At 47.1% G+C, this 25,717-nt stretch overlaps 1 protein-coding gene and 1 long non-coding RNA gene across 6 annotated transcripts; one reads left to right on the top strand and one right to left on the bottom strand.

Moving 5' to 3' along the window:
- Positions 1-1,670: 1,670 nt before the first annotated feature.
- Positions 1,671-14,166, bottom strand: ENC1 (ectodermal-neural cortex 1). Of its 3 annotated transcripts, none has more exons than XM_036080780.2 (3): positions 13,755-14,166; positions 8,306-10,120; positions 1,671-4,270 (listed from the first exon to the last, which is right to left on the bottom strand). In XM_036080780.2, exon 2 carries the CDS (start codon positions 10,105-10,107, stop codon positions 8,338-8,340), a length of 1,770 nt encoding a protein of 589 aa, XP_035936673.1. In that variant the 5' UTR covers positions 10,108-10,120; positions 13,755-14,166; the 3' UTR covers positions 1,671-4,270; positions 8,306-8,337. The 3 variants fall into 3 exon arrangements, with proteins under 3 accessions (XP_035936673.1, XP_035936672.1, XP_035936675.1); XM_036080779.2 differs by having other exon boundaries at positions 8,317-10,120; XM_036080782.1 differs by lacking the exon at positions 13,755-14,166 and adding an exon at positions 11,923-11,941 and having other exon boundaries at positions 8,317-10,120.
- A 569-nt stretch (positions 14,167-14,735) lies between these two features.
- On the top strand, positions 14,736-25,436 carry LOC118528368 (uncharacterized). 3 transcript variants are annotated; one of them, XR_004913600.2, is made up of 4 exons: positions 14,736-15,325; positions 15,759-15,914; positions 21,970-22,138; positions 22,850-25,436. It is a non-coding gene; the product is annotated as an uncharacterized LOC118528368 (long non-coding RNA). The 3 variants fall into 3 exon arrangements; XR_004913601.2 differs by lacking the exon at positions 14,736-15,325 and having other exon boundaries at positions 15,665-15,914; positions 23,295-25,436; XR_013445744.1 differs by lacking the exon at positions 14,736-15,325 and having other exon boundaries at positions 15,665-15,914.
- The last annotated feature ends 281 nt before the right edge of the window (positions 25,437-25,717 follow it).

Raw genomic sequence — 25,717 nt, 5'->3', positions numbered from 1 at the left:
CCACCAGAAAAGATGCTGTGCAGTTGCCAATCCATCCATCCTTCCTTTCATCCTTACTAGCAAAATCACATTTCTGTGTGCGTTGACAACGTGTCCCAATGAAAATAGCCCTTTCCTCAGTATCCCTTTATTTCTTTGGAAGTTCATGTGACCCAGTAGTGGCCAAGAGGTTAAGTGTACACCTCCTAGGCGGGTCTTTTAGGAAAACTATTACCGTCCCAAGAAAAGGGAAGAGCTTCCATCTGGCACGTACTTATTCCCCTTTGTCCCCACTTTTGCTGACCGGAAAGCCATGAGCTACAGCTGCTCTCCTGCAGGCATTCAAACCAAGACCCATGGCCAGGATGGCAAAGCAGGTGCAGCCCCGGACCTCCATGGCCTCGGGGGCGGGGGGTGCCAGCCCCGATCTGCCAGCTTCCCAACAGTTTCATCACTGCGGTTAAACCACCATCAGCGCCAGACTCCTCTTACACGCAACCCAAGGCAATCCAAGCCAATACATGCACCGTTTAGGGCAATCGGAATGTCTGAATGAAATGACATTTCCAAATTAATGAAAATTTGGGGTAAAGAAGTGAAGTCACTTCTTTACCCTAATCTGTCTATATGTCCCAACAGAGAGGATAAAAAGAACTCCAAAGATTGAAAGGCGGATTTCCAATCATCTCTCTAGGAATCATTCTCAACCCTTCTGAGGATTAACATCAAGGCTTTTTCTGAACATCCAAGTCCCATGTGTCAACTCCTAGCTGCTAACTCTCCCCTCTTCCCAGTCATATGGTGTTGTCTCTGGTGTCATCAACAGGGTTTCCATGGGTCATCAGCACTGTGCCCATGGGATCTGAAGACTCCAAGGCTTGGCACTAGACCAGACTCACCCAGCACAGAACTGGATGATGCTTCTGTAGAACCTGAGGCATCTGCTTGGCATCTTGGTCCAAGTCCAAAGGCTGTAATTGCATTCTGCCTGCTTGGGGGCTCTCCTAGAGTTCTAATTAGGTAGTATTTATTTTCTATCCAAAAAAAGACTATGCCTGACGTCGCTGTACACATTAAAACAGCAAGGGGCCCAACTCAAGTGATAAGGGAGCATCTTACTGTGACAGAAAATGATCATGAGGCAGGGGTGAGAAGCGTCCTCAGCCTTTACCCGGAGCCAGCCGGGACAGTGGCTTTCAACTTGGAAGAAGCTAAGTGTATCAGAGGGGTTAAACTTGTGGTTTTCTGTGCCATTACAGGGAAATAATACACATATATTCCCACTTATTTTAATGATTTCTAAGGCATGTCAGATGAAAAGGGGATTGAACTCCAGCCCCTCCTCTCACAGCTTTCCTGTCAAAATACAAGCCACATGAGGACGCTAAAAACTCAATTCCTTCTGTATATTACCTATGCTGTCTTACCATCGCATGGCACATGACTTTTTATATCCCAAGCTATGAATAAACCAGAATTGAGGTGTTTTGCTCTGCTTAAAGAAATACCCTACAAGGCCAAAAATTTTAATTATTCAACACGCAAAACCACTTTCCTGAATGTATGTGACTAGATGGTGAAAGAAACACGTTCAGAAAATATTTGAAATGATCCTCAACCTTCCTTAAACTAGAAAAGGCACCAGGTTTCGGTAGATTATGTTGTATTAAAATAAAGACTCACACACACAATGAAGAGAAAATCTCTAATAATTTATTTGACCTTCAGTTTCACATTGTGAAAAAAAAAATAACAGTTTTACAAAACCTCAAAAATGTAGTAGTAGCAAACAAGCACATATGAACATGAACACTTTACTTCAACTTACAGAGTTTTGTACGTGAACCACATATTCAACAGCCGAGAGGGAGATTATTCAGCTCTAATCACTCTTATTCAGACAGGTGTCAAGCCCAGAGAAAAGGGGGCTACACAATTATACCAGAAGTGGAAGGCTGCCCTTTGTTATCCGTTTCCACAGCAACCAGTCCACAGAATAAGAAGAACCTTCTCTGTCTTATGCCAAGGTTTTTGTGTGCACTGTGCTGTGAATTGTATTTGCTTCAAAGTGGGGGACGTTTCACAGGGTGAGAATGGTCAAGTAGTGAGCCCAAATGCCTACATCAATTCAAAGAGCGGGAGTCCAGAAAGTTCCCTGCAGGCTGGGGGCCCACCCTGACCACGGCTCCCTCTGGCTCGCACACAGTAATTAACAGAGGATTCAAGGACAGACCACAACTTTGAAACAGCTGCAGAAAATTCATCCTGCTTGCAGAAGTCACGCAGTGACACACACATCTCGGCAGATTTGCATCATAAACTAGAGAGCCGTAGCTGCTATAATGTAACGCCACCCCCATGCCGCCGGAGTACAATTAGACATTTGCATTGCTTAGAACACATCTAGGAGCGAGGAACTGCCCGCTGGAAAAGTATTGTGACGCTTCTATTCCAATGGCTCATTTATTTTGGTCCAACTATAGCCCACTTACTCATGGCACGAACGGACATGTACAATTAGTCTAAAGTATTCAGGTAAAGAGAAATGTTAAGGATTTTTATCTGTCACTAGACAATGCAAACACACTCACAATGTAGAAGGTTGTTATCAGTCTTAAGCCCTATTTTCTAAACTACAAGTAATGTGAGAAACATCGATGAAAGCGGTGCGAGTTGCAAACTCTGGTCTTCCCCAGACACCTGTGAGCAAGCACCTAATTGAGTCTAGCACTAATACCTATCACGGCACACACGGTTAGTAAACAAGCACTCGAACTAGCAAAGAATGTATTCACAACAGATTCCCAACGATCCCGGAAAACCTCTCAACAGGGGCCACTGCTCATCATTCTTTGGTGTTTCCTGGCCAAATGTGTCACTTTTGCGCACCAAAGAGTTCTTTTTAGAGACTTACCCAAGGGTGAGCACTAAAGTATACACCGTCCCAATGTGAATATGGTCTTGGAGAACTCCTAGCACTTGCTAAACTGTACATCAAGAAGACGGAACAATGAACCCACCAGGCCAAGCAAATCCGGTGAGTGAATTAATTTTCATCTGTGACAACTCAGCTTTTTCCTGTTAACTGTGGGTATGGCAAAGCATTCTCACAGGGTAATAAATAAATAAATAAACTTTGGACAATGCCTTTAACCTGGGCCCTATATACAGAACTATTCCGTAGAATTTTCCAGGATTTCAGGATATTCCACAAAGAAAAAAACTGCAAAGCGACTTGGTCCTTTCCAAATTTCAGTAGCTGAGACTGAAGTAGGTGACTCAGATGGGAAGGAACAGGGTATTGAAGCCTTCCCTCACCCCATGAGCCATCAGCATGACCAGAGCCCATGAAACCCCATTAAAAGTTAGTGAGTCTAAGAAAAGTGACCTCCATGCTTTCTCTACCTCTACAATGTAATCGGTTTCTGTCTTCTACTCCTTCCCTGTCTTGACATTTACAAAATACCCCCTTCCCGACCCACCCTCCAGTTATACTCCAAATTGTTAACTCCCCAGTTTTCATTTTTGTGCAGCAAAGCACTTCACAACAGCCACAAAATTGTGCAAAACATACAACCACTCACACACATCCATACACGTGAAGACAATTGTAAGCATTGTTTCAGCATGCAGGCATCAAACAATAAATAGCTAAATCTCTAACAAATTTTTTAACAGCCAAGGGAAAGTTTAAAGTCACTTATAAATAGAAAAGAACATCTACCAAATACCTACCAACAATGTCCCCATTGTTCAGAACCTTCCTGGGGAGCACAACCCCTCAGAGATTAGCAGGGAGTCCAGTGGTCCTCACTCAGCAGCCAGCCAAGCCAGCTTCCCTCCTGGCCCCACAGTTGGGCTTTCAATCTCCAACAGCAGCTGGGGTGGAGGCTTCAGGCTTGCTCCTCAGAGAGGTGACAACCATTTCAAATTTTACACATAAATGGTAGAGCCCATGGAAATCAAATGCTGAATACGGTACAGCAAGGGAAAAGGGCCGGCTTTTCTCTCCCTTTGAGGGGCTGATTAACGCTGACATTAATCCACAATTACAAGACAAGGACTAGATCACAGGTTCATTCATTCATATTTAAACCATGTGCTACTTGCACTGAAAATCCCATCCCCTCCCCCACCCCCTCCTTCATGTCCAGTTAGAGAATTTACAAGGTGCAGTGCATTGTATGGAGCCTTGTAGCAACTTCTTTTCCTTTTTCTTTTCTCTCTCTTCATTAAATTTGGCCTCTCCAGAGTAGAAATCTCATTTTGTCTCACCAAGTGATGGAGCGAGCTAAAACAGAGAGAAAAAAAAGGATACTTGTTAGTAGCCTCGAAATTTAAAAAAAGAAAATTAAAATCAGGACAGAGCTGGTCAATATTGCTTCTAAAAGTCTTAATTACATGTTCAGTACCAAGTGTGCAAAAATTAAGTGCATCCATGTGCATGCACGGATACAGATGATGGGCTCGACAGAAACGATGGTGTCCAAAGAAAAATCTTCATTTCTTTACTACACTGTCAACCTATGTATGTGCAAATGTAAACTTCTACGTCTAGGTGCTGCTATGAGTTGCCACCTTCCGCCTCCAACATTCATACTTCACCTCTATGGTTAAACAAAGCCATTGTGAAGCAATCACCAGAGGGTCAAAAAAGATTCCTGTGCAAACCCTCCTTGGCCCATTTACCATAAAGGATTCCAAATTCAATTTATTCACCATATAGAAAGCAGACATATTAATCCTCTTACTGAAATGCATCTCTGCTATTCATTATGGCAGAAATCAGTCTCGCTTCCTTTCACACGACAACATCGCAAGCCTCCACAGCCCAAGGCTGGAGTTTATTCTCCAAGTTCATCAGTCCACACTTGGGAGACGCCAGCTATGCTATGCAGTTATCATCTGCAGAATCCGCCAACGTCGAGCGTGAATATAAATTCAAGGTGCCCTAACCACAAAGCCTGCACATTTCACGGGAGCTGGTGTTTCCCCACACGACCCACCATTTCCATCCCGGATGTCTACTTTGATACAGGGAAACTCTGCAGACGGCTTTTGTCTCTCCGACTCACCCTATCTGTTCATAGAGCACATTTCCAGCCCTAGCGGAGGAATCTCATCCCTGCTGCTAGAACTCTAAGTGAAGACAAAGGGAATTCAGGAGGGGCCGCTCGCTACTTGCACCGAATTCTTCTTGCTTTTGTGTGTTCAGAAGTCTGATTCATTTCATTAGTTGTTTCTTTTGGCAGTTTCATAACAGTGATTCAAGCCTGCAAGGCATTCCTTAGACTACACTGTCATTCTCCCACCCCCACCTCCCGGGAACCTATGTATCAACAGTAGGCCAGAAGAATGTATTTTGTAATTGTAATAATATGAAGATTCATGATGGTGCATATGCAAACAGGAAAAAAAAAACAACAACTCTAAAAAGGGAAGGAACAAAAGCACATCGAGAGCCAAGTGCTGTCAGGTTGGGGCCACACAGCACCATGAAAATGGGAGAGTAATCAAAAGTAATTTCCTTTTTGTCCTTCCCACCCACTGACAGAACGTCAGGAGACAGTTAAAATCCCCCTGGTGAATGAGCTTCTAGACCTTAGGGAAACTTCTTGTTAACGCTGTATTAACTTGGTTAGCACCTACGTTTGGAGATCAAAGCGATGTCCCGGAAGTTTCCGCAGCTTAGGGCTGATACCTGCACAGCACCTCTTTTAAAGTCACCCCATCCAGCTCAAGTGTTTTAACACTATCTTGTGTGTAGAAAACTTTGGACATTTAAACCAACATGCTCCCTGTGGGAAACCGCACGAGTGGCTTTGATCAGGTCCACCCCACCCTTTGCAAAGGCGAAGGAGCATTGTCAAATTCCGCTGTTCTGTGCTCCACTCTGGCTGGCGGCACCCCGGGCGGGGAGGTGGTGTTTCCCATACGACCTAACGCTTTATTTGCTCGGTTCCCGGGGACCGGAAGTCTGTGATTAGGTTCAAACACCCAGGATAGGGCGAATTCAAGTGTTTGCCAACATACTCTGGGCTGCAAAAGGAGGCACCAAAAACGAAGAATTAAGATAACAAGCAGATAATAATCAAAGAAGCTTCACTTTCCTGCCACACACAAAGCTAATTCCGTGGTGGCTGAGGTCTCAGTTGAAGGAGGAAAGAAACCTCAGAGTATATAGGTCAGACACTGGGTAAGGTATTTTTCGTCCCTTTTCTCCCCTCATTTATCAATTCACCCAAGTCTGAATGTGGATAGAGCTCGGAGAAGCCAAATTCAAATCAGTCATTGGACAAAGGAGGGATCTGAAGTCCAGAAAGGTCCATAGTCCACGGCTTCGAACCCCGAACCAGAATGCACACGTGGTGGTCTCTTCCTGCCTCCGCTTCCTTACCTTGCTCCAAACGTGCCAGCCCGTCTACCAGTCACCATTTTGTGGTACCACCACCATCACTGGTGATTTTTCTGCCTCTCCTATGCAAATATAGTCAGCTCTGGACTAACACCGAACTTAGTGTACTCTTAATTGATGCTTTTGCCCAGAAGGTTCTTCAAACGTGCTTTAGAGGTGAGTCATGCACTCATATCACAGACGAAATAACCACATTCAGAGCATTTGTTTACTCAGGATTACTGAGATGCCAGCAAGGCTGCAAAAACCAGTTTGGTGTGGGACGCTGTCAGCCCAGTCGCTCCCCACAGGAGGTTTCTGACTGTTGCAGCTGCTTTGAAGGAGTTTCATCCCAAGGTTACATTCTATTACTAAGAACTGTACTAACTGTTAGAGGCTGGAGGAGACAACTGAACCAATGAAAAAACAAGAAAGATTAATTGTAACAGTGACGCCGATTTTAGCGGTGTCTTAAAATAAGCTGTAAGAGAGGTGGAAAGAAAAGACAAGTGAGTCAAAATCCCTCTTTGCTGAGCTCACAAAGACCCCTAGATTTCCTTTTTTTCCCTCTAAAAGTCCTCTTCCAAAGTGTGAAACACATTAGGGAAAACAGAGCCAAAGGTCTCCAGGTAATGAGCTAGTTTTCATTGTACTTCCTCCAAAGCCTAGTTTTAATTTTATTCTCTTATTATTAGTAATAAGCCCATGAATTACCAAAACAAAGCAACACATCCCACGTGCTCCGTGCTACACTCAGACGTGCTTAAGTGGTTCCTGGGGCCAATACTAAAGATGCTTAATGGCAGCAAAACGGCCATTAGCTCCACGAACACTGAACTGTGTGGGCCTATTAATTATTTGAGCCAAGAGTATTATATACTCTTAAGTACACAAGACGACCATTATGGACTCAGATATATGACACAGAAAGACAACTTTTGTTAGCCCTGACAATAGGGTCAGCCTGTCTGATTAACTCTGAAAGGCTGCAGTGGAAGGCCGTCTAGAGGGCTCAGTGTGCCACGCATCTGACAAATGTACACAGTGCAGGTGCAACCTTTTACAAGGATAGACCTTGATTTCCCTCTGAAGTTAATAAATGCCCTAAAGGGGGCTATTTTTTTTTCCTCGAGGAAAAAGTTTTTAAATAAGAAATAAATAATTTGGGAGGGAACAAACTAAACTTAAGCATTCTGTTTTTTACACCCTACTTCATTCCACAAAGGGTTTGAGGCATCTAAATTTGAATATCAACAAATATCTCCTGGGGTGAGATGAATATGAAGCTCAGGTTTCTTAAGGAGCAGTTCAGCATGATGCTCAAGTGCTTCCTCTCTGGAGCCAGAGTGCCTGGGTTGATTTCTTGACCAACTCTTCCACCTACGAAGCTCCATGACCTTGGGCAACTGACTTAACCTCTGTGTGCTTCAGTTGTTTTCATCTATAAAATACTCTAGTAATATCTCACGAGGTCGTTGTCAGGATCACATGAAATGATCCATGTGAGACACGTGGCCCAGCTCCCGGAGGGCAGGGAGGGCTCAGTAAACATTAGTTGGCATTATTAACCCAGGGCAGGGGTTCTCAACCCAGCTGTAGATCAGAATCACTAGAAAACTTCCAAAGAATGCTGCTGCCTGGGACCCACCCGGACCAAATGCAATCAAATCTCTGGGATGGGCCGTTTTTGAGCAGTTCTTTGGGGGAGTGGGAGGCTCAGTCACGGCTGAGAACCGCGGGCTTCTGATACGGGGTGGGGAGCTGCAGCTGTGGTCAACACAAGTGCTTGCAGTTCTGGGGTGCCAATCCTCTTAATAGTTTTTGTAGCACTACTTCCATGGGGTGAGCCACATCGATCACGTCTCAGTCCCCACAGGCACTCGCACAGCTAGCTTAATTACACGCATACTTACAGCCACGCTCACTTCTCACCTCATGCTCACCTTCTTGAAGATGTACTGCGTTTAAGAAGGCAGATGCTTCCAGGTGCTGACAAATGCAGTAGGAATCAGCGAGTACGGGACCGTGGTGATGCTGTTCCACACATCTAACGTCGGGTCGTAACAGTCCAGAGTTTTGCAGCGCTGAATGCCGAAGTACCCTCCCACCACATAGAGCTTGTTTCCGGAGGCCACAGCGTGGCAGCTCATGCGCTTTGCTGTGACGTCTCCCACCTTGGTCCACTGGTAAGTCTCACTGTTGAATTTGTAAGCAGAGCAGGCAGAGAACTCCGTATCTCCCCCCATAATGAAAATCTGGTTACCCAGAACCGCTGCTGCTGTGTAACGCCAGGGCTGGGGACAGGTGGCTGGTACCGTCCACCTGTTTTCACACTGATCGTAACACTGAACCTTAGGGAGCTTGTCATGACTGACACTGGTACCTCCGAAGGCGAACAACTTGAGTTTGGCACTCACCACCGCAGCATTGCTAACGCCTTCTCGGAGGGGCGCCACCATGGTCCATTTGTTGGTCGTGGGGTCATAGTGTTCTACTTGCTTTAGAGAGACTGAGGGGGAGGCTGGGAGACAGCCCGTTGCAGCTGTGTGCCCCCCAACCACATACAGGCAGTGCTTCAGTTCAGCAGAGCCATGGCCGAACCTGGCCACCAGCATGGGGGCAGCTTTGGACCACTCTTCATGCAGGGTATCGTAAACCCAGACATCTTTTGAGACTCCATTTTCAGACCCCCGCCCCCCAGTAATGTACACTTTGCAGCCAATTGCACACGCACTGAACTCTTTTCTTGGGCTGGGGATGTCAGCCTTGGGAATTATTTCTTTGGCCTTCTGGTCCACCAGATACAGCTTGTCACACATGAAGGTCTGCCCTCCCAAGAGGAAGAGAGCATGGCCAGTCTTCCGAGGCCGGGCACAGAGGCTGGTTACCACGCCGTCGTTCTGCAGGATTTTTAGTTTGCACCTGATGGCCTCTTCCACAATCTCCTTGCTCTTTCTCTGCTTGGTAATGAGTTCCTCCATGGCCACATTCTCCATGAGATAGATGGCAGGCAGGAGAGCCAGCCTCACTGTCTGCAACAGCTCTGGGAGGTAGCAGTAGCGCTTCTTAAGGTCGTAGCTGATCCAGTTAATTGCAGACTCGTACACAAGCCTTTCATCTTCTGTCTCCAGCTCTTCACTGGACAAGAGCTGCACTACCATGTCCTGGGGCAGCTGGAGGAAATCTTCGTTCTTCCTGATGGTTTGGAAATTGCTGAGGCACATTCTCCAGGAGAGTTCGTACAGCTTCGTGCACTGGTGCGCGTCGGAGAGCAGGAGCATGCCCAGGCAGTTGGTGGGATGCAGGTTCTTTTCTAGGAACTCTGCACACGCGTCCCGGATGTCCTGAAATTCCAGCATGTCGCCGGCTTCCAGAAGCGATTCTGCATTTTCTTCGTTAATGATGACCCGGGAGGAGTACGCATAGTCGAGCAGCAGCTCCAAAACTTCTGGATGGATGGAGTTGTCGAAGTTGACTTCACTGTCCTGGCTCTCTTTCAGGCCACCGCTGAACATGGCTTCAAAGTAGCGGCTGCAGGCAGCCAGCACCGCCCGGTGACAGGGGAAGGTCCTATTCCCGGCATGGAGAAGGACGTCCGTGAAGAGGCGCTGCTGGCGTAGAAGGTTCAAGTGCGTGAGGACACTGTCGGCGTAGGAAGACTTGTGAAACAGATAGATGTTAATGGAGCCACTGCTGGCCCTGGACTTGCGGTTCTCATGCACACTGACTGACATTTTGTTTCCACTCCTAAAATGAAAACAAAACAAAACAAACCACTGAACGTGATGCTCCTGATGTTCAGAACAGCAGAACAAAGCCACACAAATCGTTGTGAACAGAGAAAACAGAACACTTTGCCATCAGCCCTGGCGCCTACTGCTCGGAATAATGGATAGCCGAGCCTGTACAAAGTCAGACAACCACCTATAAGGAAAGGCATTCACTGTAACACTGCTGGGCTATGTGAACGCTGTTTAAAAAAAAAAAAAAAAATCAAGGCTTGCAAGCAGGTTCATCTTGGAAAACCTGACTGCCAACTTTCAGGATACTGAAGTCCTTGAGAATGTAAGCCAGCAAAGCCCAAGATGAGGGAGGTCTCACCCTCATAGCTCCTGCCCTTGTCCAGCTGATTCACTGCAGGCCACTTAAAATGCTGGGCTTCCAGCTCTCGTAACGCCAGGACGGGCACCAGCCTTTATGCCCCATGCAACATAAAGCCGTGTGTAAAACAAGTACCTACTAATTAATTCCATTAAGAATTCCTTTAGTAAGATCCAGTTTCTCTGTGTATCGCAGTAAATGGGCAATGTAACCTTAAAATCATAGGCTTAAGCCACCTTCTTCCACGATCAGATCTTTATTGGAATGTTACAATTTCTAACCAGACAATTCTACCACGCCAGAGTCCTCAAAGAGCACCAATATAAACATTAGCATATATTGATCAGCAGGCTTTTGTGAAAACACAGAACAGATTCTGGCCACAATCACCACCCATCTTTCTTGCTCTGGACAGCTTCCAAAACAAGGATTTGCACACATAAAAGGAAGAATATTTTGAGTAGCATACTCATCACTGCTGTTTTTCTTTCTTCCTGCTTTATATCAGTTCCTGGAAAACCAGATGCAGGAACAAAGGATCTATCCATCCCTCTCTTTTGATTCAACAGTGTATCACCAGGACCGTTCTTGTGTACCTGCAAACACGGGCAGGTGCGCAGGAGTTCAAAACGCAAACCCTGCTTTATGTAAATCAAATGCACTCACACCTGTGTGTGTGTTGTGTGTGTGTGTATTTTGCCAGCCATTGTTCATTTAGGGCCACCCTAGAATTTATTTGCTGACTAAAGTACTTTCCTCTGTATTACTGAAATTACAGCAAAATCTAATGCTGTCTTTGGCTTTCTTCAGTAAGTAAACCGTAGGTTAAAGACATAGGACATACCTATCACCTATCTTCAAAAACTGAATCACATGCTTTTCTTTTTTTTTTTTTTTTCCTTTTTTAATCCTATCCTTCTGTTACTTCAAAAGACTAAAGCCTTCAAGAACCCGCCTGTCAAAGGATTCCTAAGGAAGCTGTTTATGCCAGGAGGGTAAACAACCGTGTAAGTTACAGTATCTGTTCCCAACACAGAACAGTTAGTTTTTACAGGCAGCTGAAGCCTACCACCTCCTCGTTTCCTTCAACAGTTCAGATATTTTTTTAATGTATATTGCAGTAATTACTAATAAACGCAAATGAACCATTTTCCACAGATCCACAGGCTAGCCACCAAGCTGCACTTCCTGGCCAGCCGTGGCACAGCACAGCACACAACAAAGGGCAGGTGCAAACTGTCCCTGGACACACCGGCCACAGAGCCTTAGGAGATGCAACTTGTTTCCTTTCAGTTTTGGAATGTTACCTCTTCCCTAGCAGTAAACATGGCTTAGTGGAAGAAAGTAAGTAACAACGTCCTAGGGCTCTGGTGTTAGGAAGACAACATTCGGTGTCCACAACAACTTTAGGATAGGACAAAGGGTGAGGAGGCCCCCATGACCCTTACCTCAAGCAAAGCCTTTACAGTCCAATCCATGTGAAGCGATGCCCAGTGCTCTGGAGAACCAACTCCACGCTATGTGAACGCACCAAGTCTCCCAAGCCTTAGAACACATGTTAGCATCCCTGATGCTCTACCACTATAGTTGTGAATTAGTACATTCAATCTGAAGTACTTTGAGGAAGGTTTTAAGCTTAAACCTCAAAAGATGCTATGAATACTCTGAGGCCTTATATAGAAACTTACAAACATTCCAAATGAGTAGTTCTGCTTTCTTTTTTAAGCAATGCTTCCAAAGCACCCTCAAAAAGCTGCCTTCTCTCAAGCTAAGAGTGAACACACCTCTAGCTGAAGAATGAGGCGCCCTGCACAAGGTACATGACACCGAAGTCCCTGTACACTGAATGGGAATCACACCGGGGCCCAGAACATGTTTCCCTGAGCATTAGATTCCAGACAGGGTAAAACAACATTCTCACGAGGCTAACCCTTAAGAAAACAGTTTGTTTAGAAGACCTTAGGATATAGGATCTGCATCCCTATGCCTCCTGTGTTTATGCGCCTGCATTTTCCAGGCTGCCCCACAAAACCAGAAGGAAGAGGCTAGCCTGTCATCTTGGATACCATCCACATGGAGAAGCATGTCACAGGCAAAATCCAACATTCTTGCAGCAATACTTGCTTAAAATAAAGGGTAAACTTAAAGACCCAAGGGAAACGACTTACTTTCTGGTTTAAAATTATGCAAACATCAAAATATCAGAAGCCATTTATACAGTCACCAAACACACCTTCAACATAAAACGAATCACCCTTCCAGTATTTTTTAAGCCCCCAGAGAAATATTTGCATGCCAAGTCAGTAGCCCCCCCCCCCAAAAAAAAGCATACATATACTTAACCTGTGTCTACAAAGAAGACAGAGAAAGGGCTGCTATTACCGTGAACATCAAAAGGGCTTCTAGTTACAGTAACTTCAGTTCACTTAATGCTCTTTACTCAAGCTCCCTGCTGCCAATACTTTGCGTCCCGTCACATCTCCTTAGGTTTTGAACCTGGTCTCAATGCACTCAAAGGAGAAACGAGGCAGATTTTCTCGAGCATCTACCTTACTGATAACAATGGAACGACATTAGAAGACATTGTTAACAAGAAAACCAACTGACCAGACAGCCCTCCGTAACACTTGCAACGCTCTTCAGCACGCTGGCCGCACCTGTGAGGGCAACACGAAATTACACGCCCAACAAGTTTCAAGGTTCGTCTCCACCACGCCCACCAATTCCTATCCTTTGAAACTCCTAATGTCACACCAAAGGCCAAATACGTGCACGAGAAGAAATTATTTTTCAGAAAGTTTTCATTCATTCCCCACAGACATTCCACCGCAGGGAACGTGGCGTCACGAAGACGGTGTGTGCGCGTGGCCCCGGCGCTCCCCTGTGCCGGGTGGGGTGCAACGTGGGCCGACAATCCCGGGCGCTCGGCCCCGGGGGCTGCGAAGTGCGAGGCCGAGCGACAGCCACCCCCAGCGAAGCGCCGCTTTCGGCGGAGGAAGGAAACCCCGGCTCAGCTCTCCGATCCCCAGCAGCTGGCCCGCGGGCCGGCGAGCCGGACCAGAGGAGATCGCTCCGGCGATGGCCAGCGTCTGCACGCTGTGGGAGGGCAGCGGCGGCCCCCGAGGTCTCCGCCCCGAGAACAGTTCCCCCACCTCCGCCCAAGTCGGAGTTCGGGGCTCCGGGGCGAACGCACACCCCCGGCGAACACACCCCCGCAGGCCAAGCGGCCCCGGAAAACCGCGACAGCCTCAACAGGTCCGGGGCGGCGGGGGAAACTTACGGCGGCGGCGACCGGCGTCAGCGCACAACCAGCTGGGTCCTCGCCTAGGTCACCAGGCGGGAGTCGACGAGGCGGACGTCTCAGCCCCGGGGAACGGCGGCGATTGCCGGGGCGAAAGGAGCGCGCATGGGGCGCCCGCCTGGGAGAGGACAGCGCCTCGCGACCCCCACGCCGCGGACTCCGCTCGCGACCCGCGGAGCGTCTCCCGGAGCGCGTCTCAGGAAGAGAGAGCGAGCCTGCAGCCGCGCAAGGAGGCGGGCTGTGCACTCCGGAGAGGGAGCTAGAAAGCGCTCGAGTGCGCCGGCGGCCGCCTGGCGTCTGGACTCGGTCTCCGCAGCGCCACCGCCGCGCCGCCTCCTCTCCGGCTGCCCAAGCAGTCTGCGCCCAGCGACCGCGCGCCGGGCTATAAGCGGCGCGGCGCGGCGGGAGGGGAGGGGAGGAAAGGGGAGGGGAGGGAGGGAGGAGACGGTGCGGATGTAGAGTGACACTAGGGGAAGGAGGGAGGAAGCGCGTGAATGCCGCCCGCGGAGGAGGAGGAGGAGGAGGAGGAGGAGGAAGGGGAGGAGGAGGAGGAAGGGGAGGAGGAAGCGACGGGGAAGAGGAGGCGACGGGGAAGAGCTGGAGAAGAGCGTGTCGGGGGAGTTAATCGAGAGAGGAAGCGGGGGAGGGGGGCTGCGGAGAGTGGAGGGAGACAAAGCGGACACGGTGCCTAAGCCACCAGCAGCTGCAATCCTCAGGGACCGCGAGTTGAACAAGTTTGGCCGGGTCGGAGTGCCTGCGCCTCTCTGGCCCAGCCCCGTTTAAGGACAGCCCCGGAGCTGGGGGACCCTCGGCGGCGGAGGCGCCCGGCTGTGCGCTCCGCGAAGCCGGAGTCCGCGAGATGCTCAGGAAAGGGGAGCGAGGGGGCAGCTGGGTGTCCGCCGCACGCGCCCTGGGCGGAACACCTGGAGCGAGGACGGGGGCAAGGGCAGGGGCACAAGTTTGGTCACTGCGGGTTGGGCATAGGCGGGCCATCGGGTTTCTCGCTGGCGAGGGGTGCAGGCAGACTCCAGCGCCTGGCGTTGCCCCTGCGTCCGCCCTCCCCCCCCCCCCCCAGCGGGTGCAGCACCCGCTGCCGGACTCTGCCCCACGCGGCCCGGAGCAGCGGCTGCGGGGCGCCGTCCCGCGGGGCGCGCACCACGTGCTTGGCAGCCAATCGCGGCCGGCGCTAGATTCAAAGCGAGCTGCTCAAAGGAGCGGCTACACCGCCCCCTCTCCCTAGCGAGAGAGCCCCAGTCGCCTTCTCGGGCTGGGCCCTTCCTGTCTTTTATCGCTCCGCTGTGTTGGTTTGGGGTTCGGCAAAGAAATGGCCCAGCACCCGGGTTTGAGGCGTTGCGTGCTAGAGGAAAGGAAAGCGATTCGAAAAACAAGCTCGAATGGCGATGGCTCTTGACCAGACCTATTTTGATCTTTGCCCTAAGGGCTGTATTTCCACTGGGACCTAAAACGCCTGTTTGGTTTTTATTAGATATTTGGAATAAAATCTATGAATGAACGGTAGAGATCACCGTCCCAGCCTCCTCGTTTTGCAGGTTAGGAAACTGAGACCCAGGGAGATGTGAATTGTCCAGCTCGAGGTCACACGGCCCCTTAGCAGAGGCTCCGCTCTGCAGCTCAAGTAGGGATCCACCGAAGAGTTCTCTCCCTTCCCCAACTCCCCCACCTCCTAGCTTTCCTCTAAACACTAGATGCAGAAATGGTTTAAACAGGCTGAGGGGGCTCCACCTAACGCTGCCGGGGTCCAGACACTGCCTCAACCAGGACTGTCGGTTCTTTATTCTAATCCCACTCCCCCCCCCAACCTCCCACCCACCCACCCCCCGTCCCTCCTGGTATGCGCTTGAGAAATTTCGCTCCTTGCAAGCAAAGAAAGACAGTGCCCTCTGAAGTCCTTTGTTAGCATTAACTCGTCAGCCTCACCGTGAGCCTTTACAAATCTGTTTCATATTTTAATTTGTGATGCAGACTCAGGCCCAGACTGTTAACAAAGCCAGAGACAGCTGGATCAATTCACGGTGAGAATCACGTGCAGTGTTTCTGGGGCTGCCAGGTGAAGAGAGGAGCCCAGCAAGCCGATCCTGTTCCTGAAGGAGGTGTGGATAAAATGAGCCAAGACCAAAGGTAGAGCAGCTGTAGATACCAGAGATGGGTGCTGAAAAGAAGGGAGGTGGAAATGTGGAGCTAGCGCACATCTGTCTTTTTAAAAACCTGTTTCTGTAGCCTGTGGCAAGGTGTGGAGGCAGCCCATTAGGGCAGCCTCAAAGGCACCTCCTAGAAGTGCTTTGTCAGTCCATGTTGTGGGCTCAAAGTGAGTCCGTTGCTTTGGAAGACCAGACGTGAATGTCTTCCTCTGGGAAAAAATGTTCTGTTTAAACGAAGAGATTAACACTTTTTCTCACTAAGGAGAAGTATTTCTTTCTTACTTTAGTCACTTAGCAAATCTACATGGAACTGTAGGTAGATGATCCTGCTGAGAAATAAAACATGTGGGGGAGCCTGGGTGGCTCAGTTGTTAAGCGTCTGCCTTCGGCTCAGGTCATGATCCCAGGGTTCTGGGATCGAGCCCCACGTTGGGCTCCTTGCTCAGTGGAGAGCTTGCTTCTCCCTTTCCCACTCCTCCTGCTTGTGTTCCCTCTTTTAGGGGCGCCTGGGTGGCTCAGTCGTTAGGCATCTGCCTTCGGCTCAGGTCATGATCCCAGAGTCCTGGGATCAAGCCCCGCATCGGGCTCCCTGCTTGGCGGGGAGCCTGCTTCTCTCTCTCCCACTCCCCCTGCTTGTGTTCCCTCTCTCGCTGTGTCTCTCTCTGTTGAAAAAATAAATAAAATCTTAAAAATAAATAAAACGTGCACAGCTCGGTTGGTTGACTAGGGATTTTGTCACAGGAAGCCACTGAGTTAGGAACAGGCAAGGCAGTCTGTTTCTGTTGCATCTTCACCACCTGGAAACTGCAGTGCCTTAACCATGGGGACAGCAACATTTGTTTCTCCTTGCTGGGTACTCTGCTAAGCAGGCAGGGGGATCCTCGACGTTGGCTCATCATCCTCGGATGCCATTTCCCTGCTCTTTTCTACCTAATGTTGCCATCTTTCAGGGCTTCAAGAAAAGAGAAGGAAAAAACGTTATAGCTTTGGGAAATCTTGAATTGTATTCAGTGACCATAGACGTTTGCTTCATCTGCCTCAGGGAGATAAGCAACATGAGGCAGAGGAAAGAAATTAGCTTCTGGAGGGTATAAAAGTGGAAAACATTTTCCTGCTGAGAGAGAGAGGAACTAAACTTGCATTTGGGGGAAAATGTGTGTGCTTTCAATGACCTCCTGCAAACCACACTGGTTTGCTTGAACGAATGTCTGACAAGCTTTCAGGCCTCTGTGCCCTTTCTAATGTTTATTTTACAGCTGAAAGTGATTTGCAAGTTAGCATATTTCTGATCACAGCAACTCAAACTGTTATTACCCTGGCATCTCTCAGCCAAGCCTAAAGGTAATTCTTACCACTCTCCTCACAGGATGAGAAGGTGAGCAAGTCGTGGATGTGTACATGAAGAACTCTCTAGACAGGCCTGTGATCCAACTGGACAAGCGTACACATAGTCGATGTCTGAGTCATAAACAAGTCAGGAAATGCTGTGGGTCTGTGTCGTACAGTGACCACCACCCGACTCAAGATGTTAGCCCATTCCCATAGGCCCCCGGGAGCTGGTCTTCGCCTCTGCCTTGTGACACCAAACCAAGGTCTCATTTTTAATGCTATTAAGAAGCTGTGCCCAAGGCTTTGGCCTTGTTATCTCCCTTAACAACGTTATTTTGTTAGGCTGCAAAATAAGCAGCATGGGGTTAAATGTATTAGCTGCCTTCCAACCTAATTTATCTTCATTCCTTCCTAATTTACACTCGGGCTGAATTAATGAGAATGATTTAATTAACACAGTGCGACCATGGTACCAGGGACAAGACAGCTCAAGGGATTAGACCAAACAGTGGGCTAAGCAGCTGCCATCCTGCCTCCTGTGGTTTCCCCAAAGCCCCACCCGAATTTCAGACATGTTCCCTGCCAGGCTTCCAAGGGTCTTCTTTGTTCTTTGATCCACTTCCTGAGTCTGTGTGAGGAAAATGGCACTGCTTTCCTTCCTCGTCTTATTTCTAAGAGGGGCTTCCGGGCTGTGGTCTGTAGAATAAGGGTGGCAGAGGGGCCCGGCGCTCACTAGAGAGGTATGCTCTTCCTCCCCCAGTGTCAAGTTTGTGCTGGGAAATGGGACACTGAGCCAGGGACGGGAAGCCCCTGGCTGCACTTGTCTTGGGATCAACACCTGTGGAAGGAAAGGGAGGGAAGCAGGATGGGCAAAGGGAGCTCAGCTGGATTGCGGTCTCGGCTGAGGCCTCGGATGGCCCCCACGGGGAGCCCTGGAGTGGAAATGAGCCTGCAGAGTTGTCCGCAGTCAAAGCGAGAAGGCCAGGTTTTATGTGGCTGCATCAACCAGTTGCTGAGTCCAGGCTACCCAGGAAAGGGACCGGCCTCGGTCAAGGCGGCACTCTTCCACCGAGTTCTCAGTTCGGAAGAGGGTGGGTGGCTGAGCGCCTTCTGCAGCCAGCCCCCAGCCGCTGCGGGAAGAAGTCCTTCGGTCTCGCAGGAGGGGTCAAGGGACTCAGCTCAGGGCCCACGTCAACACCTCCCCTTGACAGAGATGCAAACCTAGAGAAATGAGACCTCAGCTCTTACTTTCAAAAAAAGGGGATTCTTAAAAATCCGGCTATTTATTAAAAAGACAAGGAAAAATAGTTAAGACAGTATGAGGAGCTATCAGCGTTGTGTAAGTCAGTTGTTTTTCTCCAGGAACAAACAAGAAGTCTGAACCGATAGTTTCCTAAATTTTGATTTGCTGCCTTCTGCATTTATGTCTTTTCATGGTATTCATGTTAAACATTTGTTATGATAAACCTTGAGAATATTCCTAAAATTGTATCCAAATTGACACGCTCATATTTTAAAATTTCAGTTGCTTCCTACATCCATTATATGTGTGTCGTGTATTTTGTGTTACAAAATTACTTTTTAATTTCCAATTCTAGTTGTTCATGGCTGATCTATACAGATACAATGGACTTTTGTATTACGACTTTTTTGAAAGATCTAGTTATTTATCTGAGAGTTTGGACGTGTGCACGTGGGGGGAGGGGCAGAGGGAGAGAAGCTCTAGCAGCAGCCTCCACGCTGAGTGGGGGCTTCATCCCACGACCCTGAGATCATGACCTGAGCCCAAACCAAGAGTCGGTCACTCAACCGACTGAGCCCCCCAGGCGCCCCTGTATTATGACTTTTAATAGAAAGTCGTGCGTGAACGTGAATTTGTGTCCTTTCAGAGCTGGGCCGGCCATCCTGTTGAACTCCATTCAGAGTTGTTACAGCGGGGAAATTCACTCTTCCTTTGAGACTCTGTCCATCCCCTCGTAGGGCCCCAGGTGATTGCAGGGGGTAGACAGTTTATTGATGGCTCACAGGACTGCAGAGGGATCCATCTGAGGCACTTTTCCTTGGTGTTAGTCTATAAAGTCTGGTCGTTAGTGAATCGAGCAACCAGGGCTACGAGCGCTATTTCTACTCTGGGGTTCTTCAGCACAGTGATCTTCACGGTGATAGATTTTAGGGTCAGAATTTTAAAGCAGCATTTTATTATTTTTTTTCTCTGATTATAAAAACAATACACGGTAGAAATTTGGGGGAAAGAACAGAAAAGTAAAAGAAAATTAACCGCAAACCCGCCATTTGGAGGTAATGACATTTAGCATATCGGTTCCAGTCTTTCTATATCCACATAGTATCTGATTTTTAGCAGTTAAATGCTTCAGGGCAGGGACTAGAATCCAGCTGGAATTTCTGCTTCTACAGGCACCAGCTGGGCGTTTGAGGGACAAGTATTGTATCTTGGTGCCTTGGTTTCCCGGTTTGCCAAGTGAGGTCAGATGAGCACCTGGCTCGGAGCATTGTTTTGCTGATTAAATAAACTAGCATATGTAAAGCACACAGGACAGTGCCCGGCTTGTGGTGAGTGCGGCGTAAAGCCTGCCTTTCTGATTCCTTCCTAAGCTGTTTAAGGAGAATGGTATTCCTACAACCCTGTAGCTCTGTCCTCTTAACCCTCCTAAGTAAAAGTACCTTGAATCTGTATCAAAGTTCCTATTTCTACATTTGCCCATCGGCAATGGCTTAAGGGACACTTCCTGTCTTGAATGAAATTACAGACTCTCTTTGGAGTCAGTATTTGAGGCTCTGCTCTTCTTGCACACCTAGGAACCTGACAGCTCATGCGATAAAACTCAAATTCATGGGATTTGCCTTTGTGCCTCCTTCCATCTCTTACTGATACTGTCTTCATGTTTTATACTGGGGCTGTCGGTCTGCAGTTGATGATGGAGAAACAATTCTTTACTCTCTACTACCTTAAGAAACTAAGCTGCTGCAAAGGGAAGAGTATTGAAGAAGTCACACATTTTAAAAAGAAGCAGCTAGCTATATTTAGAAGAAGGTAGCCTGGCCAACACAGAGCGTGGATGGAATATAGGCTCTTACTTTTTCCTGCCCTGAAGATCCTGTGGGGTGTACTTGGTAAAGGCTCTCCCGTATATATCAGAATCACACCAGGCTCTGTGGGGTGTGGCTTTTTACAACCCAGAGGCATCTTAAACCATTCCCCACCCCCCCCTATTTTCCATAATCTTTGATTGCCCCAAGGCTCTTGGATCTAAACTCTTAATTTGTTCTAAGTAATTACATTAAAGAATTGACCGTTGTTCCAAGCAGTGAAAATGAGGGTTTTGTTTGGCCTATATGCCTTGCTTCCAGGGCAAGATGCCAAGTCCCCGAGCATGCCTGGATATGAAGAAGGGACCAGAAGAAGGGACCTTTGTGGTCCAAGAGCTTGTACCTTCAAATGAATATTAAAAGGATTTTATGGCCCTGTGTGAGCACAGACTTTACTCACTGCATAGAATTCAGCTGGGACAGGAGTCTGGAAGGAAAAAAACAAAAACAAAAACAAGAAGCTGCAAGTTAACATTACCAGTATGAAGAAAGAATGAAAACAGAGAAATGCTGTTGAGCGTGCTGTCTTAAAGTTCCCACAACTGTGTCTCATGATTTTGAAAATATAACACGAGCGAGGATATAAACTCACATACACACGTGTACACAAATTTCCTTTAGCCTCATGAATAATTGTGAAAAGCATTCACTATCAAATCCCAAATAAAGTTGAAAGACTTGCTATTCCCTTATCTGAGGATACCTGAAAATATTTAAATATCAGGAGGAAATGGTAACATTTTAAAAAAAACATGTACATTCAAATACTTACAAATCAGTTTTCACACCCACAATTATCTTCAGAAGTTAGTGGTTTCATTGAGCCAATCAGTCATTCACCCAGCAAATATTGATTTACAGGCACTGTATTAATACTTGGTGCTGCAGATATTCTCCAATTCCACTAGATTTTTTCAGCCCTACCCTGTGATTTTACACTGTTGTAGGTTTGGCTGGCCATCAGCGTACTTGTATTTGCATTTCGAATGTCTCTCGTTCCAACTCTGAAGCCATGGAAAGAAATCACATATAGGGAAACTTGAGAGGAGTGGGGCGGGGGGGGGAAGAACATAAACAGGCCAAAGCAGAGTTCAGTTTCTGTCACCCTTATTAGACTGCTAGTCTGGAAGAGAACCACGAGAATGTAGACCCCCTGGGTTGTGAAATGGTCTTCTTCAAGTGCCATTTTTCACCCAAGGATTACAAATAAAGCCATTATTGCCTCATTAAAAACTGGCCTGTTAAAAATGGTAAAGGGGCTCATAATGGCACTCGCCAAGAAAGGAAAAGGCAAATTTCATAGGCACAATTGCTTCTATGTCTTTTTCAATTTCTTCTGTCTTTTCTGGGTCACTTATGGTGCCAAAAATGAGCAGGAACGCCGAATTGCCCTCTAATTTTTCAGACAGTGGTTTCAGAAAGTTGAAAACTTGATCAATTTCAAAGAATGCATTTTCTCTGCTGCACTTGTGCATTTTTTAAAATCCCATACACGACTGTACGTGATTTCAAAAATTTTTAGTTTGTCAAGTATCAAGTTTTTGTATATGTCCAGCAACAGACAAAAGGTTGTTTTGTTTTGTTTATTGCCCTGCTAGGTACCTAAGAGATGAAATTGCCACCCCCAACAAAGCCAGGAATGAGACGCTGTAGCACAGGACACAGACGCACGGCCCTGCAGACCACAGTGCAGAATTTGGGTAAAGCAACAGTGCCCTCTTCTGGCTACAGTGAAGAACTGAGTACAGAAGAGTGACAAAATCTAAGGTGAATAAATCCTGGAGATCTACTGTACGCATAGTAGCCGTAGTTAACACCACTGTATTGTGTTGTGCCAAGAGGGTAGGTCTTATGTTAAGTGTTATCATCACAATAATAATAAATAAAGAAGGTGGGAGGAAACTTTTGGTAATGGATATGTTTATGGCCTAGATGTAATGATGTTCCCACCGATGTATAATTATCCCCAGACTCATCAGCTGTATGCATTAAATACGTACAGCTTTTTGTATGTCAATTACACTTCAATAGAATGTTTTTTTTTTTTAAGTAAGAAGGTGGTTTTTTTTAAAGACCCAACATATCGAAAAAGAAAAGGTGAACACGGCGTGGAAGCTCCTTGTAGAAACTTTTGTGCAGCTACATAGCCATAACGGTTATGCCTCAAATGAGCAATGCCAAGTGTAATGCGAGGTCTGGCCAGTCTGCAACAATGTGATGGTACTCCCGTGCCCTACAGATGGGCAAGCCGAGGGCACCACTGAACCATCTGTCTCCTCAGCACAGACTGGGCAATTCCAGGGCCATTCCCCCTTCTGCATACAATACTAATAGAAGTTGTCCTCAAGGCTGCTGGACAGGGACCCATATGTCCACTGGGCTAGTCTTGGAGCTAATAAGAACGACTAGAAACTCTCACATTTATTTAGTTTGATCAGATGCTACGTACTACATACCCATCTCATTTAATCCCCACAGCAACCCTAGAAGCCTGAAGGTCTCGTGGTTGAAGCCAGAACCCAAAGTGGTTTTTACCCCACCAGAGTTGAGTTCCTAACTACTGACCTACACTGCATCCTCTAGTTTCCTGATTAACTGGGGCCTCTGCTTTTCTGTCCCCTGGAATGCCAGCCTCAGACACCCGGCACATATATGCTAAATTTACAAGAGAAGAAGAAATGAATTGCTCGGTTTGTTTGGCTTTGTGTTGACGGGTCTGATAAAGGTGTGACAAATGAGAAGCTGAAATCAACTGATTAAAAACTACGTGGTTTTCTTAAATCAATTTCTACCCTTTGACCACAGTTGATTAAATGTCTCACCAGATCATTCTCTCATTCTGGCGCACTATACCCACTAGAGTTTGCTACATCAACTCACAAGCAAAACAGTGTCCTAATCAAGTTTTCTCTGTTAAATTTAGTTTAGACATTGTTTCTCAACAATGGAATGAAGCACTGTTTCCCCAGCTATGATGAAACTCTGAATATTGACAGTCTCATCTTCTGCCCGCTGCAATGGCTGCAGTCCAAATGTCTGGGGGAGCTTCGAGCGTCCTCCTGGAAGGATTTGGGGAGAAAGTGCAATGGAAGTTAAAGGAAGCATTTCATCTCTTGGCTGTATCCAGCAACTGTGACATTATGGTTAAAAACCTAAGATACACAGATTATGCTGAAGTTTGAAATCTTCATATTGCACGACGGCACAGACAGGAGGGATGTTGTAAGTTTATTTCCCTGCTAGGTACCAAAGAGATGAAATTGAGCAGGCGTGGAGGCTCCTTGAGCATGGGATGGTGGTTTTCAGTCCTTTAAGAGGCCAAACACAATAAAATCTCAGTTGCATGGGAGCCAATTCACTAAAAAGATAAATAAAACATTTTTCCTATACTGAACTTTTAGAGGAAAGATACTAAACCCAAGAAAAGATGTCCCTGTTGGAGCTTTCTTTTAAAAGTAAACGATATCAGGGCGCCTGTGTGGCTCAGTCGGTTAAGCGTCTGCCTTTGGCTCAGGTCATGATCCCGGGGTCCTGCGATCGAGCCCCGTGTGTGGGGCTCCCTGCTCAGTGGGGAGCCTGCTTCTCCCTCTGCCTCTGCCCCTCCCCTGCTTGTGCTTGCTCACTCTCTCTCTCTCAAATAAAAATCCTTAAAAAAAAAAAAGTAAACGATATCTACCTAAACATCAAATCAACAAGTAATATCTCAAATTTTAAAAGAAGCAGTACGATAGGGTCATACTGACAGATGTGGGGCACAGCAACAGCCCCACAGGGCTGCCCCTGCCTGGTGGGCACGTAGGAGGGGCTTCCTGAATAGGGGACTGCTGCTCTTCTCTCATCTTTCTGTGCTGCCTGTGTATCCACCTGCATGTACTACTTCAATTAATATTAGAAAGATTTTAAAGTCAATGGCAAAAATAAAAACATTTGAAAGTGATACCCATGTAAGCATCTCACAGTGGGTCGGAAGTCCTAGCAAAGAGTGTCTCAAGTGGGTCCTCTGCTCAGGGCCTCCCAAGGTTGAAGCCTGGGTTCGGCCAGCCTGGGGTCTTCCTTAGAGGCTCTGAGGAAGATTCCACTTGCAAACTCATTTCCGGTTGTTGACAGAATTCAGTTCCTTGCGGTTTGGAGCATGGTGATCCCCATTTCCTCGACACATGACCCCCTTCATCTTCAAGCCAATGATGGTACATAGGACCCCTCTCATGCTTGGCATTTCTAGCTTTGCCTTTTGCTACATCTGTCTGATTTCCTCTTCTGGCTTCCTTTTCTGCTTTTAAGGGCTTGTGTGATTACTTTAGTCCTACCTGGATAATACAGGATAATCTCCCTGTCTTAAGGCCAGCTGCTTAGTGACCTTGATTATATCTGCAACATCCCTTTTTCCAATTAATATAACCATGGGCATGACATCAGAGGGCAGAAACAATGAGGGCCAAAATTCTGCCTGCCACGCAAGCTCAAATAGAAAGTTAAAATCAACTGTTCTTGGAAATAGATCGAAGGGAAAATAATTCTTCCTTGAAGACAGACTGAAGTGAAGAGAAATTATTGCCCAATTTCAGCGGACAGGCTACTGTCACCCATCAGCTTGTATCATCCTATGTTTTGTAGGTAGGGGACACAGTCTGAGTGATAAGACCTGGTCAGAGGAACAGGACTGACTGAGCTCTAGTCCCAGCTCTGTGCGTTGTTAAAAACAAGACAACGGGCCCACAGTGAAGTTGTTTGTGCTAAACCCCATGTCACCAAACCAAGACTTAACTTACTTAGAGTTTCAACTCTCCCAGAAATGGACTCTGAAACCAGTCAATCAGGAATCTGCTGATGAGCACTAGTTAGGTCATCTGCCTGATAGACCCCTGCCATCCCCTAAAGGAAAATAACTTTGCAATAACCAGCCTGCTTTTTGCTTAGTATAATTTCCTTGTTCCTGCTCCCTTCTGCCTATAAAAGTCTTTCATTTTTTGTTCAGCATCTTACAGCTGGCTTTTTCCTATCGGCTAGATTGGATGCTGCCCAATTTGAATCAACTTTTGTTCAAATAAACTCTTGAAATTTTTAATATGCCTCAGTTTATCTGTTAACCGAGTCAGTTGAGCAGGTCAGTCCACCTCTCGAGGCCTTGGTTTTCTAATCTGTAAAAGGAGGGAACTGAACCAGATAGTTTCTTTCCCCCGAAATGTTATTTTAAATACAATATAGAGTCCACATAGAAATGACTTCATCCCTTAAAATAATATAATGGTTCGGGCCATTTAGAATGATTTTCATAAAGCAAGGCAAGATTCTCAGTCATCAAATGACATGACCATTCAGAGAGAACTGCAGTTTTTAGAGCGTTTT

This window comes from Halichoerus grypus, chromosome 2 (assembly GCF_964656455.1).
Source record: "Halichoerus grypus chromosome 2, mHalGry1.hap1.1, whole genome shotgun sequence".
Lineage (NCBI taxonomy): Eukaryota > Metazoa > Chordata > Mammalia > Carnivora > Phocidae > Halichoerus > Halichoerus grypus.
This window is presented reverse-complemented; position numbering and strand designations above follow the sequence as displayed.